General features: G+C 51.5%; 1 protein-coding gene across 1 annotated transcript; it reads left to right on the top strand.

Annotated features, from left to right (window-relative positions):
* The first annotated feature begins 1,314 nt into the window (after positions 1-1,314).
* PRDM12 (PR/SET domain 12) lies at positions 1,315-15,313 on the top strand. The gene is made up of 5 exons (XM_073314649.1): positions 1,315-1,547; positions 3,159-3,349; positions 5,078-5,233; positions 11,860-11,971; positions 14,861-15,313. Exons 1-5 carry the CDS (start codon positions 1,325-1,327, stop codon positions 15,241-15,243), a joined length of 1,065 nt encoding a protein of 354 aa, XP_073170750.1. The 5' UTR covers positions 1,315-1,324; the 3' UTR covers positions 15,244-15,313.
* Positions 15,314-17,552: the final 2,239 nt, after the last annotated feature.

The following is a 17,552-nucleotide window of genomic DNA, read 5'->3' on the forward strand; positions in this document are numbered from 1 at the left end:
TAAAATCGTCTTTGCAAGGTAATGTTTAAACCATGAGCCTGGATCTAGACATTCGAGCCCATGAGATCTGAGGAACGCTGTGTTCGCCCCCCCTGTAGTTTTAAAATGCCAGTTTCGGCTTTCTTAGGGCGAAATTGTCCCCGAGGTTGCGAATCGAGGGCGAAGTCTGTTTGGACGCGCCAGGAGAAGGAGCCGGGGGTCGGTGCTGGGGACGCAGATCCGCCCAGCCGTGTGGGCGAGCTCAGGTCGTTTTAACGGCGTTGGAAGCCCGGCCGTTCTTGGGGGAACAGCCCCTCGGGTTCGGCAGAGCCAAACCGGCCCCTAGTCCAGCAGATCCGTTTCTCCCGCTTACTTCTCCGCTCTGCCCCGAGTGAGCGAAGGGACCCTGGTTGTACCTGGCCAGCAGCTGGAGGCGCCTGAGAGACGGGAGGAGCTTTGATTTTTCCAACTTACAATTAAAAACCCTCCGGTAACTTTCAGCAGCTCGGCTCTGTCCTGCTGCAGGGCCGCGGGTGCTGTCCAAGGCAAACAGCAGCCGGGCGTTTCTCTCTCTTTGTCGGCAGGGTTCAAAGCTCTCGTGTAAACGTGCGCTATGGGGTATCGGTGCAAACCCGAGCAGGAGCTGGGGAGTGAAACCCATTTTGCCTGCCCTCCCCCCTGGCTCTTCCTCGCCAGAGCGAAAATCTCCCGTCTTTCCTAAGGCGAATCCAGGTGGCTTCACTTGAAAGCCAATGCAGCCTTCGGCCCCCCAGGTTAGCTGAATGTCTCTATTTTTGCAGCGCCCACCGCTCGCACTGTGTGAAAACACCGCCCGCTGTCCCCCTGCCAGCCCGCGATAAGGGGGTTATTAATTATTATTATTATTATTTTATTATTATATTTAGTATTTAGTTTCCTTTTCCCCTTCCCTCCCCCCAGCTGGCTGGGAAGGTCTACGGATGTTTCCAGAGCAGGTGTCCATCAGAGAAGCTTTCTCTGTCTCTCTCTCCACTGATGGGCTATTGCTGGGATATGCGAGGCCGCCTCTCTCCGTGTCTGTCTCCCCCCCCACCCCCCACCCAGGGGGAAGGGGGGGGTCTCTGAAGGTTTGCCTCAGTCTGGTAGAACAAGTCTATCTTCCAGCGTCGGGGGGTCATTAATAACCAATTAGGAGGGTCACCGCCGCTCATATATAGCCGGCTGAGAGAGTTTGCCAAGAGGAATCTGTCAAGAGCGAGGAGCCCATCGCCCCGGGCTGAGCAGCGCTCTGCGCCCGACTTCCCCGCCCGCCCTCTGCGCCCAGCTGCCCGGCGATCCCGCCCTGTCCCCCCGCCGCTGGGTTTCTATGATGGGCTCCGTGCTCCCCGCGGAGGCGCTGGTTCTCAAGACGGGGCTGAAGCCGCAGGGGCTGTCCTTGGCGGAGGTGATCACGTCGGACATCCTCCACAGCTTTCTCTACGGCCGGTGGAGGAACGTGCTGGGGGAGCAGCTCTTGGAGGAGAAGAACAGCCACAGTAACCCCAAAACGGCCTTCACGGCGGAGGTGCTGGCTCAGTCCTTCTCGGGGGGTGAGTAGCCTCGGCTCCGCTCCGCTTCGCAAGGGAAGCGGCGGGGGGTGAGGATCGGGCCGGTCCCTAAAACCTGCCCCCGCCAGCCGGCTCTGGAGGGCAAGAAGGAGGCGCCGGCGCCGGGACCAGTCTGGGGAGAGCCACCCTCCAGAGCGCGCCACGGTCCGCGGGGCGCTCCGCCCGCTGGCTTCCCACCGGCCCCATTCCCGGCAGCTTTGCGGCCTCTCTCCCTTCGGCTGAAAATCATCCCACCCATGGGGCGCCAGGGAGAATCCAGCGCTCCTGGTTTCCAGAGGAAAAGGCCAGCAGCCATTGCTCTGCGGATCCGTGCGCCCCGGGGGTCCCCACCTCCGAGGGACTTTGCATGTTCAAGTCTCTTTCCCAAGCTCCCTTTTCCCGCGTTGACTTTCCCACTCCGGCCTCCCATCGCTTCCCCGCTTTGCTCAGCGTTTATCCTCAGCCCATTGAAGCCTTAAGCCCCTGGCATTTAAGGCCTTATTAGGCGTGTAATAGCAGTTGACTGAGAGAGAAGAGGGGTTTAATTCATTTAGTTAACTTGGGCTTGACCTGAGAAAGTTCCCACTTAAACCAAGACCTTAAAAAGGGAGCCGGGGCGGGGAAGGGGGGGGGGGACGTTTCTTTTCTTTAAGATGTCTCAAGTTCTTATTCCTCATTCATCAGCTCGGGGACAATCTGTTTTCTCTCGCTTTGGCATCTATGGGGCGCCCCGGCTCCCTTTCCCCCCTCGAGGATTTCTGTTCCTCTCTTAATTTACCATGGAGCCTAATTCCATTTTCATTCACATTATTTCAACCAGCTAATCTCCCCATTTTGTCAGAGGAATTCCTGGGCCCCTTTAAGCAAGTCCCCGCGCCATTCAGGCGCGATGGATCGCTACAGCATTCTTAAAGGGCTAATGAATTTAGAATTAGCAATTGCTTTCTAGTTGAGTTTAATGAATGCGGATCACTTTAGCTGCGTGACAAATTGCTCGATGGGCTGAAATAGACACCATTTAACCCCCTTTCTCCGCCCTGCGCGCTCTCAACGTCGGGTTTTTCCCCCCCAGGTGCCTTCTCAATGCCTTGGAGGGGAAGCTTGTAAGATCTTGTAGGATGCGAGTGGGGCATTTCTCGGCGCGGGTTTGCTGGGGGGCCCGGGCAAGGCTGCGAAGTTCGGTTAGAATTTGCCAAGCCGTACTTTGTAGGTGCCCAGGGGCAGGAGAGGCTGGGGGCGGGGGGATTCCTCTGCCCCACAACCCGCCCCGCCCAGGGCAGCATGACTTCCAGTCTCCCAGCGCCGCCCAGAAATTGACCGGGGAGGGGAGACCAGCTCGCATCCCAGCTTCGGAGTCCCTCGCTGAAGTCTGGTGCCTTGTCTCCCCGGGAAGGGAACTCCCCTGCCCGCAGAACGCGGCGCTAGGATTCGGTCCCTGGCAGGGAACCCTGGTGTCCGGGCGCCGCTTGCCTGGGGTGGGGGGAGGGTTGGGTTAGAGACTGGGGGAGAGGGACAAAAGGTAGAATCGGGGTTAGTTAGACGGGGGGTGGGCAAAGGCGAGCCCTGATTTCCCCCACCCCCTCCAACCCCCTCTTCTCTCTTCCCTCCCCGCAGAGGTGCAGAAGTTATCCAGCCTGGTCCTGCCCTCAGAAGTGATCATCGCCCAGAGCTCCATCCCGGGGGAAGGGCTGGGCATCTTCTCCAAGACCTGGATCAAAGCTGGCACCGAGATGGGGCCTTTCACCGGCAGAGTCATCTCGCCGGAGCACGTGGATCTGTGCAAGAACAACAATCTCATGTGGGAGGTAAAGAGGGGAGGGGGGCGCCCGAGTTCAGGGATGGGCTACCTAACTCTTCCTGCGCACTGAGCATAGCCCCTCCACTGAGCGGGAGAGCCCCGGTTACCCAGCTAGCCCCGTCCTGCCCACGCAACTTGTGCCTGTGCGCCCAACTTGCAGGAACACGCAGACCTCGCTTCACAGAGCAATTAACGACCGGCTTTGCGGTCCAGGACACGGGGCAGGGAATGAGGACTCCTCGGTCCCGTCGCTTGCTCGTTGCGACCTGTGGCAAGTCATCCCCCCCCGTGCCTCAGTTTCCCCACGGTATAATGGGGGACCACGATGATATGGTGGGGGGGCTAATTAAAGGGCTTTGGGATGGTCCCGTTAAAGGAGCTAGACATGCCGGTGAACGTACCTGATTTATCCCAAAGGGGTGTGTGTGTGTTAATTTCGCAGGATTTCCATAGGAGAAAGGAATCTTTTATAGAATAAATAAATTCCGCCCCCCTGGAGTTAGTCCCCGGCCCAGAGTGGAGAAAGGTTTCCTTTGCCTTATGCAACTTCTCGCTCACAAAGCCAGGTAGAGAGACCAGAACCTGCCTCACACGGTGCCATTAGACCTGGAGTAAAACGCACCGGATTCCCGATTGCGTTTCAGCCGCAGCGGAATGATTGCCTCGCCCGGGAAAGCGGGTTGGTATGCGTGCTCTGGGCCAGCCGGAGGGAACGGGGGACTGGCCGGAATGGACGCGAGGTTTCCAGCCTTTCGGGGCGGACCTTGCGTGACCCTGGGGTTTAGATCAAGCCTAATTTAACAAAACGCAGGGGCAAAGCGCTACAGAAACAGCTGAACTGACCCCTGTGAGAACAGCAAGGACCTCGGTGCTAAGGCTGGGCTGGCCTGGGCCACATTTCTGTAGGTACAAGTCAGCTGATGGAAAACAGCAGGGGGTTGGGCTGTAGCTAGGAGAATTACGGTAAGGGCAAGGCCTTTTCATTCAATAGCCCCTCATCTGGAAGGGCCGGGGCCTGATCCGACTCAGTGAAGCCGATGGAGTTTTTCCATCCGCTTCCTTGGGAGCTGGGTTAGGCTCCAAAATCTCCTCCTGGCCCAGCACCAAACCTCCTCTGCTGGCCTCTTTTTGTGCCATGCAGAGAAAAGGGAAGGCCAAGGCCGCACCAGACAGCAGTACTTGCTGCGGGGAGTGAGGATCTTGTCCCTGTTCCCAGATAACCAGTGTGGCTCACTAGGGAGTTTGCCCATCTCCAGTGTAACCAGGGATGGAGCCCTTTCAATCTGTGTGTTTTAATTGCCAGGTAAACTGCTGGCTTTGAGGTGCTGCTCATGCAGGTTTGCTGCCTTTGTTGCAGCCTGTACATGCCCAAGGCTTCCCCTTTCTATGGCCCTCCCACGTCATCTCCACTGGGAAAGATGAGCTACACACACCGAACATCCCATCCTATGTGTTGCCCCCTCCCTTTAACTGATTAAACCCTTCTGACCCCTGCCTCCCATCATGACAAATAACACCCACCCCAGCCGCTACAAACTTGCCACATAGCCCCAGGGATGAGCATCCCTGACCTACTGAGGCTCTGTGTGTGCATAGGGGGTGTTTAAAGGCCACTGACTTCTCACAGCACCCACAAGACCCTGAGCCATCCCTGGGTGTGTCAGGTGGAAAGGACTTGGGCTGCACATTCAGCCACGAGGCTACTAATATATCACTCCCTTGCTCCTCACCCTAGGTCTTCAATGAAGATGGCACTGTCCGCTACTTCATCGATGCCAGCCAAGAAGACCACCGTAGCTGGATGACCTACATCAAGTGTGCCAGGAACGAGCAGGAGCAGAACTTGGAAGTGATCCAGATAGGAAACAGCATATTCTACAAGGCCATTGAGGTAAGTGAGGCTGGAAAAAAGTGTGTGTGTTTTGGGGAGAAGCGGAGCAGGGAACTGGCATTCCCCGTATTGCGCATCCTCCCTTGTTCGTCAGTACTTTGCCTTCAGGGGCCTAATTCAGGCAGCAGTGAAAAGGCTAGTGGCTTGCGGAGGGAGAAATGTTGGCACCGAGAACCTCTCGAGAACAGCAGGGGTCGATGGGGCGGTGTTGGAGAGCGACACGCGCACACATGAGAACGGAGCTTGGCGGGCGGCTCGGTGCAATCGCCATTGCCTGGGTTTGTAGGGGGGGCCTGGAAAAATGGGAGTTTGTCTTTTTCCTCCCATTTCAGTTCAGTCTTGATCCACAGGGTGTGTGTGTGTGCAGGAAACGGGAAAGAGAAAAGAAATAAGACTTGGGCTTTCTTCCTGCTGTGGATCTGTGTGGAGGACTGAGATGTTAACCTTAGGGGTCTGCTCCTTCTCCCATTGAAGTCAGTGTGACTTTTGCCACTACCTCTAATGGGAGCAGGATTCTGTCACTGCCTCTAATGGACCCCGCTTCTAGGTCTACGCCTGGGACAAATCAGAATCAGGTAGGTTTAACATAAAACATACAGGTTACGTTATGGTTAAAATTAAAGTATTGGGGATTCAAGTTAACTACACAGATCCCTGATCCTGCAAGTCTTGATTCAGCCAAAAGATTCATTGAATTCCATGGACCGGGTGCTGCTCCTGGTAACAACGACATAAATCAGGAGTGACGCCAGTGAGCTTTGTGTAAAACCAGTGTGAGAGAGAGGAGAATCAGGCCATGGCATGTTGGCTGGATAAAGATGTGCAGGATCAGGCTTCCAGAGCTGCAAACTACGGAACTGGCCAAGCCCATGTTTCTGGTTAGTGGAGTTCAGTCGCAAGCTCTTTGAGGCAGGGATCATGTTTTCATCAGTGCCAGTACAAGGGGCCCCGATCCGGCTTCTCAGAACTACCACAATATACAGGTTTAATAATAGCACAGCTGCCAGGCTGTGGCTCTGAGACCGCAGATCTCGCCGGCTGGGGTGCTGGCTCCCAGCTGCATGGACAGGCGAGGGCTATTTGTCTTTCATCACAAATTGGCCCCCCAGGAGAGCTCAGGACTGCAATGGGACCGCTCCTCACAAGCGGCACACAACCGGACTGCCCAAGCAATAGAGCCAGCCAGTTCTAATGGGAGGTAATCATCTCCAAGAGGCACCCACAGGCCTCTGAGCACCTAACAATATCAGAGCTGAAGGCAACATGTTCCACACACCCGATATTAAAAAAATCCCTGTAAGCCAATGCCGCAAACTCCCTGCAGAGAGAGACAAATAAACAGGGCCCAGGAGGTGCTGAGACTCCCATGGAAAGTCTCTGGAAGCGGGGCATATAGGGAGCATGCCACACAGAGGGGAAGGCCCCACCTCAAACCCTGTTGGGATGATACCTTGGGGCAGCCAGTGGGCCCTGCCTGCCGAGCAGGAAGCAGCTGGAGTTCAAGGTGGCGGCCGCATTTCGGATGAAAGAGATGTTGGATTCAGAGCCCAACGTGGGTCTCAGCAGTATTACTATTCAGCTGCCTGGGTGGGGGCAGGGGTGGGAATGTCCCTCATTGAATCCAACCTCCCATCACGGCGGGATTGGCTCTGGCACGACTCCAGCAGTGAGTCGAGGATAACAAATGCCCCAGGAATAAGATTGGATTCACTTGGCTCTGGAGACTCTCTTAGCCAGGAGAGGAATATGAGCACATGCTCGCCGTGTTGCTCTTTGCCACATGTGTCCAACAGAGCCAGCTCCAGGGATCCAGGATAGAACAATTGCGCCCTGAACACACTAGCGGAAGGGAACGTGCAAGGGGCTGCCTGCGTGGTGCTGAGCAGTTTGGTCCCCAACCAGCTTAAGTGCGTGTGCTTACCATGTGCATAGTCCCATTGAAGTTTTTAGGGCCCTGCATGGGCTTAAAGGTGAGCCACATGCTTTGTTGGATGGTGACCCAGGTCCACAGCACCTTGCAGATCACCCCCAAAGTGAGATTTGAAAGAAAAACCATTGGGTCCCAATTCTGTGCCCCGTAGGCAGGTCAAACTCCCACTGACTTCAGATAGGAGTTCTGCCAGCATAGGGACAGATCATTCAGGCCCACAGTTTATCCTGGAGCTAAATGAAACAGTCAAGTCAAATAGGTTGGTGCAGAACGAGCGAAAACTGTTCCTTTTCTGTGGCAGGCAACTTGGGCATTTGTAACCAGCTTTCTGCAGCGTAAGGCACTGCCCGAAGCTAGAAACCATCCCCAGCTCACCTGTGTAAATCCAGGACACAGGAGAGCTAAGTGTTGTTATTATGTAACGTTCCTCACAGGTGGGGTTTCTTTGCCTAACGGAAAAATAATAGCTCAGATTTTTATCTATAGCTGATCCTAAACTCCTTATTCCTGTGGATGAGCTGCAGGAAAGGTTGCTCCTTGTAAAGGGAGTGTAACTGCTTTTTATCTTTGTTTTTTATACCATAGGATGAAATACAATCATAGTATTATACTGACATAATTCTCAGAAATATAGATCGATGACATGTATGTGATGGCTAGCATACGTGTGTGTATGAATGATGATAGATACATATATAGGTGTGTATATAATACCTAATACAGACAGACAGTAATACGCAGTTCACGCTGCTCATATGTCTGAATCCATGACTCTACAAACACCAGAACACTATTTTTCAGTTCTTCTAGATCACAGAAAACCCAAAATTATAATAACGTAAGAGTTTGTGACTCCAATTGACAAAGGAAATAAATGTCACAGTTAAGCACCGTGTGGTACATGCTGGTATCCAGAGGTCTACTGGTGTGCATGGGTCTGCTTCTGCTCCCAGTGAATTAAATAAAGCAGGATCACTCCACAGTGTCAGATGGAGATGGGGTTAATTATGAATTTTGTTCTGAAAGAGAGAGGGAGGGAAATCAAAGTGTCCTGAAAGTGTCTGAGATTAGATTTTAATAGCTCAGTCTAGGTCCCGATTCTGCATTCCTTCCTCGCCCCAGAGTCCCATACCCAGCCACACAATGCACACGCACAGTGCCACAGGTACTCATGCTCTGAAGTTGGCTCCTATTCCTCTGTTTATTCTGTTTGAAATCATTAGGAGTGGAGGTTGGGCACAAAGAATGCTGGATCAGCCTGCATTGGGGTGAATATTTATTGAGGTGTCTATTTGTGGGAGGGGGGATTAGAAGTGGATTTTCACCCAGTGGACCTCATCCACTCTGATCCGCTTGGGTACATCCTTAGAATCCCTTTGATGAGCCCGCTAGAGGGGGGTGGCTCCACCATATCTTTTACAGCAAGTGTATCCATTCTGCCCTCAGAGCAAAGCTCATTTAAGAAATGTAGGTTATTTATTGCAAACATCTCTGTCCATGCGTAGGCGCTGAATGACCCTTGATATCTTGGCTGCTTCCCCGCTTTGAAATACCAAATGAAGGGGCCACTCGCTCACCAAACGTAATATACGCACCCTTTAAATCAAAGCTACTGTTGAGTTACGGGAGCACAAATAAAGTGTCTCAGAACAGTGAGTGATTCCAGCCACTATTCACCACCTTGAAACTTCACAAAAGCTAAACGTGGATTTAAAATAAATATGAATCCCAGGACTGAGGCTCTGGGTGGTTAATTTCAGAACAGAGTGACCCTCTGGAGACGGTAGTAAGAGCCCAATCCCGCAGATTTGACTCTCCTGAATAGACCCCAGGGCTAATCTCGTAAAGAGAGCAGGATTGGGCCCTTAATTCCCAAAGACCGAGTTTCTGATCTGTAAATGTGGATCTAATCTTTGCAATAACATCATGGAAAGCAATGCTTTCATACATGATTACATGTCATTAAAAAAGACATCAGTTTCTTGGGAATCCAGCAGAGGTAGGATGCAATGCTAGAAAAAGAACTGATATACTGAAAAATCCAGTTTATTACACACACACACACACACCATCTTTCTCATCTGCATTCACACACACACTCTCTCTTCTCTCACCTCCCCCCCATCTTGCACTCTCTCCGCAGGTGGACACACACTTTGACACACTTTCTTTTGGTCTCTTTTTCCCAGCACACAGACTTGTAAAGTGTCTATGTTTTCACGCAATCCGTCTGTTTTCATTGCGGTAGTGTCTGAACATCGCCCACACAGTTAAACCAACTCCACTAATGACCCAAGGCGTCTTAGTCCTTCCTCCTCCCCCCCAGGCAGGTAGATTGGGGACATTTTTGTAATTAATTGCTTTTATTTGCTTGTTGAATTTTTGTTTCCCTCTTTTCTTTCTTCCCACTTCCTCTTCCTTCTTCATCTTCTTCCTCAGCTGTGTCTAGCTGCAGCTGTGGGGGTGTGAAGTTGAGGCAGTGAGTTTCAACCTTCAATCGGAAGGCCGTGAGATTTGTGGGGGTGATTCAGATTGCCTTGGTGCCTGTGTGCACACATCTTTCTGTGCACACGCACACTTCTGCCCTCATCCACACGCATGCACACTGGTGCATACGTGCAATCCAGCGCGTGAACGCTGGATGTGCGTTCATCCCTTCTCTTCTATTTCTTCTATTCTATTAAAAGGGACTAGTTTTCAATGAGATGGTTAAATGATAGCATGCATGCCAGAAAGTGAGACCTACAATTTATTTCCAAGTTCATACTATTCAACCCTTAGATAGGCCACTATTCATCATTAACCAAGTGCCTAACTTAAGGTCAATTCCCATTGTTTGTAGCGTGATTCCTCATATGCTTAAAGTTAGGCACATATTTAAGTGCTTTGTTGAATCCGGCCCCTGTGTATTCGGTGACTCGATGGCTGCAAAGTTGTGCTCCAGAATCTGGGCTTTTATTATTACAATTATTTAAATTAAATCTCTAAAACATGATTTGCATAAAAACCATAAAAACACGAAGTAGGTGTGATCTAGTGTAACAGTGTCTGACAGCCTAAAATTGTAGCTCAGACCAGTGAGAATTGCCTTGTTCTGAAACCTAATGACACCACTCTAAATGCCAGCCCGGTTAACTATTTCTTGATGGGTCATTTCAGCAGAATATGGTTTGCTCGCCCTACGTTTTCAAACTACTTCCCAGGTGCCAAAAGCCCCAGCAATCCCCTGATCTCTACAATGTAGGTATGCACTGTCCTCCCACAAACCTGAGACACTGAAAAAGTGAAGGGCAAAGGAAAATAAATGGATTTCAACACCACAATAAATAATGCAGAAGAGATGCTTTCAAACCTCGCTTCTTAAATGTCCTTATGGCTGCTGCAGAATACTCCGCCTGCTGCACTGAAATGCGGCGGGAATCAAAGACCTTGCTGTAGGGTTATTTATGATTATTACTGGCATGGCATGGCCCAGGACCCCACCGTATTAGGTGCTGTACAAACACAGCACAAAAAGCCTATCCCTGCCCCAAAGAACTGAGAATCTAAGTAGAATTTAGACCAGTGATTCTCAACCCATTTACCATTGTGTGCCATGTCTTTGTTATGTGGGCTGCATCCAATCCTGACTGTATGGCCCTGAGGATGTCACAAGGGCTGCAGCTCTGTGCTGATTGGGCCACAGGTTGAGAACCACTGATTTAGACCCATCTTCCCACCAAACCACTGCCCCTTACTGGGAAGTGTGCAAGCCTTTCCTTTAACTAACTGTCAGGGTCTTCTCTGATTGTACCCTGGGCAACCTGAGCCCTTAGCTATTGTATCTGCACTTCCTGGCTGAGCTTAAAAAGCACCAGCAGGTCCCTTCCCCCCACACACACCAATTGACTCCTTTGGTGGTAGTAGGAGGCTTGCTGGGGGCAGAGAAGAGTCGTGCTCTGCCACATCTCAGCTGGGGTAAGATGGAGCAGCCCCTAGGTTCAGCACAGCACATACCTGGCTCTCAGATAGATCTCCCCCTTCCTACCGCACAGGAGTAGATCTCAGCACAGGACAGAATTTGGGCCGAAATGTTTAGGGGCAGTACTGGATCAGATTAACACTGCCTCTCTCTGCCTCAGTTTTCCTTCCCACCCTTTGTCTTTCTTGTCTATATAGATTGTAAACTGTTTGGGGCAGAGACTGTCTCTTATTCTGTGTAAGTACAGCACCTAGCGCAATGGGGCTCTGAGCTCAGTTGAGGCCTCTAAGATAAAGCCACTGTTGGCCTGTCGCTGAAGCCAGAGGGAGCTGTCAGGTCTATTTGTCATGATCAATCTCTGACTATTTTCCAGTCTCGGCAGCACTTTCTCAGACAGTCCGGTCTCTGGGCTGTGTGTCTGCCTTTTCTAGGGCTTTTAGTGTGCTCAGCATGGTTTGGGCTATTGGAACTAGGGAAATGGCAAGTGTCTGGATGCCATGTGCAGTTCTAATCATGTGCCATAATTCCTGTCTTTTACCCCTCAGTTCCAGGGTCCCGCTTGGAATCACTCCAGATTCCAGCTGCCAGATTATCTCTGCTGTAAACCCCAAGTTACACCAGAGATGAATTTTGCCTTAGGAGTCTAAGGAAGCCTCTGGCTCCAGCTATCATGGAGGCAACAAGCAGAAAAATCTATTCACATCGCCACCCTGTTTGTTTTTTCTTTCCCTGTAGATGATTCCACCAGACCAAGAGCTGCTGGTCTGGTACGGGAACTCCCACAACACCTTCCTGGGGATCCCAGGCGTGCCGGGCTTGGAGGAGGAGCAGAAGAAAAACAAGCACGGTACGTAGCGCTAGATAGGACAGTAACTGTTGCAAATGCACATCAGCTTTCATCCCCCAGCCCGCATTCTGCGCACACAAGCCCTGCTGGCTGTGCCCTGGCTATCCCTAGACAACGAAGGGTGGGAGGGGTCTCACTAGCACCTGGATCCTCTCAGGCAAACAGGCTCCTTCAGGGCTCATCCAGCAGGGACTGATGGTGGACCGTGACCCAGTGCTGACAGACCCTGATGAAAAGGGGCGCAGAGTGGGATGGAATAAAGCCTTGAGGGTCTTCTCTACCAGGTGTGCTTCTGGAGGGAGCCCAGCACTTGGCTCTGAACTGTTCCAACCACTGCTCCCTTGCAGCTCGAGATACCTGCCGCAGGGCCTGACCTGTCTGGCCTTGTAAAATCCTGGGCCCCGTTTCTCCAGAGCTGTTTGCACAGCCTGGACCAGCTCCTCAGCTGGCGTGAATCGGCTTCGCTCCACTGGGAGACTTGCACTGATTTACTCCAGCGCTCAACAGATAACGACCAGTAATAACTTGATGTTGCCTGAGCCCTTTGTAATACCAGTAAGCGGGAGGGTCTGAGCACATTAGGTCTCCCTTATGCTGCTGTTCTCTCCAGGCTTTCCTTTTAGCTGCCCCAATAGAAAACTGCCTGGGGCTTTGGTGGAACCAACACCACTGGGATCCCAAAAGCTGTCCCAGTGGAGAGGGTAGGCTCTGTACTTTTCTTCTTGGGATCCCTCTGAGCCCCACTATGGAACAAAGGCTGCTTAGCTTATAAGGATTAAGGCCAAGGGGCTCCCCCGAAATTCTGCCGGAGACATCAGTGAGTCTTAGCATTGCCTCCCCATGCTGACTTGTCCAGGGCTATCACAGCTTTGTCTGCAGGATCCCTAAGGCCAATCAGCCTGAATAGCCTGTGGCCCAAATCCAGCAGTGAGAGAGCCTTTCATTCATCACTCCCACTTGGAGGAGGCTTCCTGGATGGTGAGTGGGGCAGAGAAAGTGCTGACTCAGTGATCTGCACTAGCAGAGGCTAAGTGCTGAGTCACTGATTTCCCTGAGCTGTATGGTGGCCCCTTCCTTAACCCCCTACAACCCCATCTTCTCCCAAGATCCCATAACAGGGGACTCTTAACTCCTCTGGGATTCCTTCTCTGCTTGTTCTGCCATTTCCCACTGGGACAGACGGAGAAGGGGACCGGAGCGAATGAGCCAGAAACAGGGCATTTTAGATCTCCAGGTCCAATAGGGGACAGAATGCAAAGGGGGACCAGTTTGTAGAACATAATACTGTAGTAAGGAAAGGAGAGATAGTGAGCCCCATGCAGCCTGCTCTGTGCGGCTGCCTCAGTGTGACCTTAAAAAGGGTGCTCCTGCCTGCACTGCATTATAGATCCCAGGGCCTGAGCAGATGTGGGGTTTGCCCCACTGTCCTTGACTCACTCACACTCCCCCGCCCTGCCTCTTTGCCTCTGCCGAGGTGACTGCTTCTCTGTATGTGCATGGGCTCAGGGCTGCAGAAGAGCTCAGCACCTGATCACCAACTGCTCGGCCCCCACAACCGGGGCCCGATTGCCAGTAGCGCTCAGCCGCCATTGTGACTCAGCCAGATTTTCGAAAGAGCTCGGTGCCCAGCATGCACCCAGCATGAGCGCTTCTGGAAATCTGGCCCCGGCTGTGGGTGCAGGGCTCTTTAGACAGCCCTGGCCATAGTTTCTAAGGTCTCGTGGAGATCCTTTAGGAAGAGACGGAGGTGACTGATCCTGCCCCCCTGACCCCGAATCCTTGGGAGGAGGAGTGGGTCATGCGCAGCCATGGACCCACTGTGAGTGAGAGCACAACTCGCATGGGCAGGGGAGGCTTCCTCCCCCAGCACAGAAAAACAAGAGCAAGGATTCATCGTGTCTCCGGAGCTGCTGTGCTGTGAATTCCATGGCCAGCTGCTCATCGTTTCAAAGCCCTGCACTCCCCTGACAAGATGGTAGCATCGCTCTTTGTTGTTGTGGTGCTGAGGTCTGTACAGGTTTGAAAGCGCTGGCTAGCGCCAGGCATGATGCAGACAGAGGCTGTGCAGACTTGTCCCCTGCTCCCAAGCCTGGCCTGCAGCACCCTTGCTCTGCTAGCACCAAGTCCCTGCCCAGCTCTGCCAATGCTGATCCAGACACCTGCTGTTCTAGCCTCAGGCTCCTCCAGAGCCCAATCGCGAAGTGGGCAGTGGTTTTGTGACATGGACAAACACCCCATAAGGGCTAGATGCAACCCACCCATCTTATTTTCTTTTGACTCCCAGCCAGGATTTAAACCTGAGTCTTAAGGGGGGAGCTATTGCCTTCAAATATTGACTAACCCAGTCCTTGAGAGACATCTTAGCAGCACACAGGCCCAGATCTCAAGGACAGAAAACAGCAACCCCCGCCCCCCCCCCATGAAGAAAGGCTAGTGATTAAGGCATAGGGCACCTGGCTCTTATCTCCAACTCACTCTCGCCTTGAGTGAGTCACTGAGAAGCTCTGTGTCCAGTTTCCTGGTCTATAAAACTGAAATAGAGAGACCTACCTCCCAGGGGGCTGGGAGGGTTAATTGGTCAAAGTGCTTGGAGATCCTTAGATGGCAGATGCAGCTGAGTTTTGCGCAGTGCTTACAGAAATGATGGTTATTTATTATCGATTCATTATGTGCTGCAGGGGCATTGCTACTGCGCTTGTCCCGACTGGTCACCATGCACCAATGTGCCTCTGTCTTTATTGAAGGTGCTGTAACCTTGAGAATCCCTCGTGCCATGAAGTCACCTTACAGGCACAAGGAAGGGCATGAATTGCTCAGGCCCTGAGATCCTGTTTCGGCTGCAGAGCAGAGGGCAGCGGCTGACTCCTTGTGTTGTTCTTTATTACACAGAGGACTTCCACACGGTGGAGACCGGCGCGAGCACGGCCGGCCGCATGCGGTGCGTGATCTGCCACCGCGGCTTCAACTCCCGCAGCAACCTGCGCTCCCACATGCGCATCCACACCCTGGACAAGCCCTTTGTCTGCCGCTTCTGCAACCGCCGCTTCAGCCAGTCCTCCACACTCCGCAACCACGTGCGCCTGCACACCGGAGAGCGCCCCTACAAGTGCCAGGTCTGCCAAAGTGCCTACTCCCAGCTCGCTGGACTCCGGGCCCACCAGAAGAGCGCAAGGCACCGACCTCCCAATGCCTCCCTGCAGTCTCACTCCCCAGCCTTGCCCGGGCCCCACCCTGCCTCCCTGGCACATCACATACCTACAATGGTGCTGTGAGCCACTGTCGGGCTCCGGGGAGCCATTTCCAGCTGTCGGAGACTGGCATTGATAATGCGGATGAATTTGTGGGCATCAACCCTTCAGGGAGGGGTGGGGGGCAGAGAGGATGGGGCAGGGCCGATTTCTTAATTAAACAGTTTGCTGACGAAGAGGTGTTTGGCATCAGGCAGCAAGTGGCATAAAGGCATTTGGGAGGGTAAACACATTGAGAATGAAAAACAACATGAACCCTAATGTGCAGACACCAGTATATGTGGGGGGAGGGGAGAGCCAAAATGCTGATTTCTGAAACATTTTCCAAGGGTTTTTGTGTTTAATCCAGTTGGAGGAAGAGAAGAAAAATTGCTTTTCCTTCTATTGAAGTTCGTGCAGCTGGAAGGCCAGATTCACCATTGGTGGGAGTGGGCACCATTCTGTTTAAGTCAATGCAGCTGTGCCTGTTTACACCAGTGGCAATTTTGGCCCCAAAGCGGTTTGCACTGGGGATATTTACAAAACCCTATTCTGATGTTAGTACTGGTGGGAGCAAAGTACAGAAAAAATCATGGGGCCAGGTTCCATTTTTTCCACCATATTCTTTAGGCTTGGAGTCCATGCTAGACCCCCAGCTGGTCCCCATGCCACTTCAGCTGGTCCACCACATACCACGTCCGGCTGGTCTGCCATGCCAGAGCTAGCACCAGTGGGAAGGATCTTTTGTAAGTTTCCACGGACTCAAGTGTATTAGTTCAAAAACCACACCCCTACTTTTTTCATGCCTAAGCTGTGTACCTGTTAAGACCCCTGAAACTGCACACACATCTGAGCTTCTGCCCATGCAGACGGGACGTGCAAAGTGGCAATTGAGCAACAGGACGTTGATAAAAATTTGCCCCATCGTGTGCTCAAGAAATGGAGAGTCAAGCAAGTCGTCTGGTGTCACCAAAAGCATTTTTCCAGGAAGTGTGTGAGCTGGAGTGGCTAGAAGTGCCCCCCACACTCTCAGCTCACCTTGCCAAGGCCACCTCCCACACTGCATGGGTGTTCCTCCTCCAGCTCTAAACTAGGGCTGCTTGTCCTTCAGCAGATCCATCTCTCTAGGGCCTATTTAAACTCTTACCTCTACTGCCCTCTGGAGAGCAGAGAGAAATAATTCCTTTGGCCAAACCACACCCAGAATGCAGTCCGGAGCGCCCCCTTGAGTCCTGCCACAGTTATGAACCCAATAAGAAGGGTTTTGTGAAATAGAATATAAAAAACCTATTATAATATTATTAATTATAAGTATAAGATGTATAGAGTTTTCGCAAACTGTGTTTTACTTCCAGAAAACAATTGTCACTTTACCTTTGTAAATATTTATGTAAAACATTATTTACAAAACTTTGATATTATATATTATTTGATGGTATATGTACACAGCTGTAAATACATTTGTACCTCTCTCTCTTGTATTCTAAATAAAAATTACTTGGAACATTTATCATTTAGAAGGTGAGTTGTTTGGGAGTTTTCTTTCTCTTTGTGTTCAAGGAAAGCATAATGTTGGTCTTGGAAAGGGGATAGTGGAGCTTCTCCTAGAGGGTATCATTGAAATTTGGTTCTTTTCACTTCCTTAGTGTCTTCAGGATCCTAGCTTGTGTTTGAATGAAATGAACAAAAGATCCCATCACTGTATTATCAAGCATTGGAACAGTTTCCCATGGGAAGTGGTACATTGTCCATCACTTGGAGTCTTTAAATCAAGATTAGATGCCTTTCTATGCTCCAGTTCAACCAAAGTTATGGGCTTGAAGCAGGAATCACCAGGTGAAATTTTGAGGCCTGGCTCCTGTTATGCAGGAGGTCAGACTAGATTATCATAATGGTCCCTCCTGGCCTTAACATCTAGTATCTATTTCACACATTTTGGACAGAGCATAATTTACTGCTCAATCCTCATGGATTATTTTCAAGAACCATCCTTGCATCTTGAAAGATGATGGTTTTAAAATGTGGAGAAAAGCAATTTACGCACAGGCCACACACAGAGCCAGAGACACATGGTGTTCATATGTATGTAAGCACAGGATGTTGAACCCCAATTTTTCATTCATTACAAATAACTCCTGCAGTACTTAACAAAGAGGTACAGAGGACTATCCCCACCTCCTTCTGGAATCACCTGGCCTTTAAAGACAAACACACATCCATATATCATAGATCAAGATTTGTTAGTGCTCTGCAATCCTAAATAGGGCCTGTTTGTACCATACCATGTTCTAGGCAGTACCAATGTTCTGGGGCAGACCCGCTTTTGATACTCCAGCAGCCACTATCCTAATCAA

This window comes from Lepidochelys kempii, chromosome 16, assembly GCF_965140285.1.
Source record: "Lepidochelys kempii isolate rLepKem1 chromosome 16, rLepKem1.hap1, whole genome shotgun sequence".
NCBI lineage: Eukaryota > Metazoa > Chordata > Testudines > Cheloniidae > Lepidochelys > Lepidochelys kempii.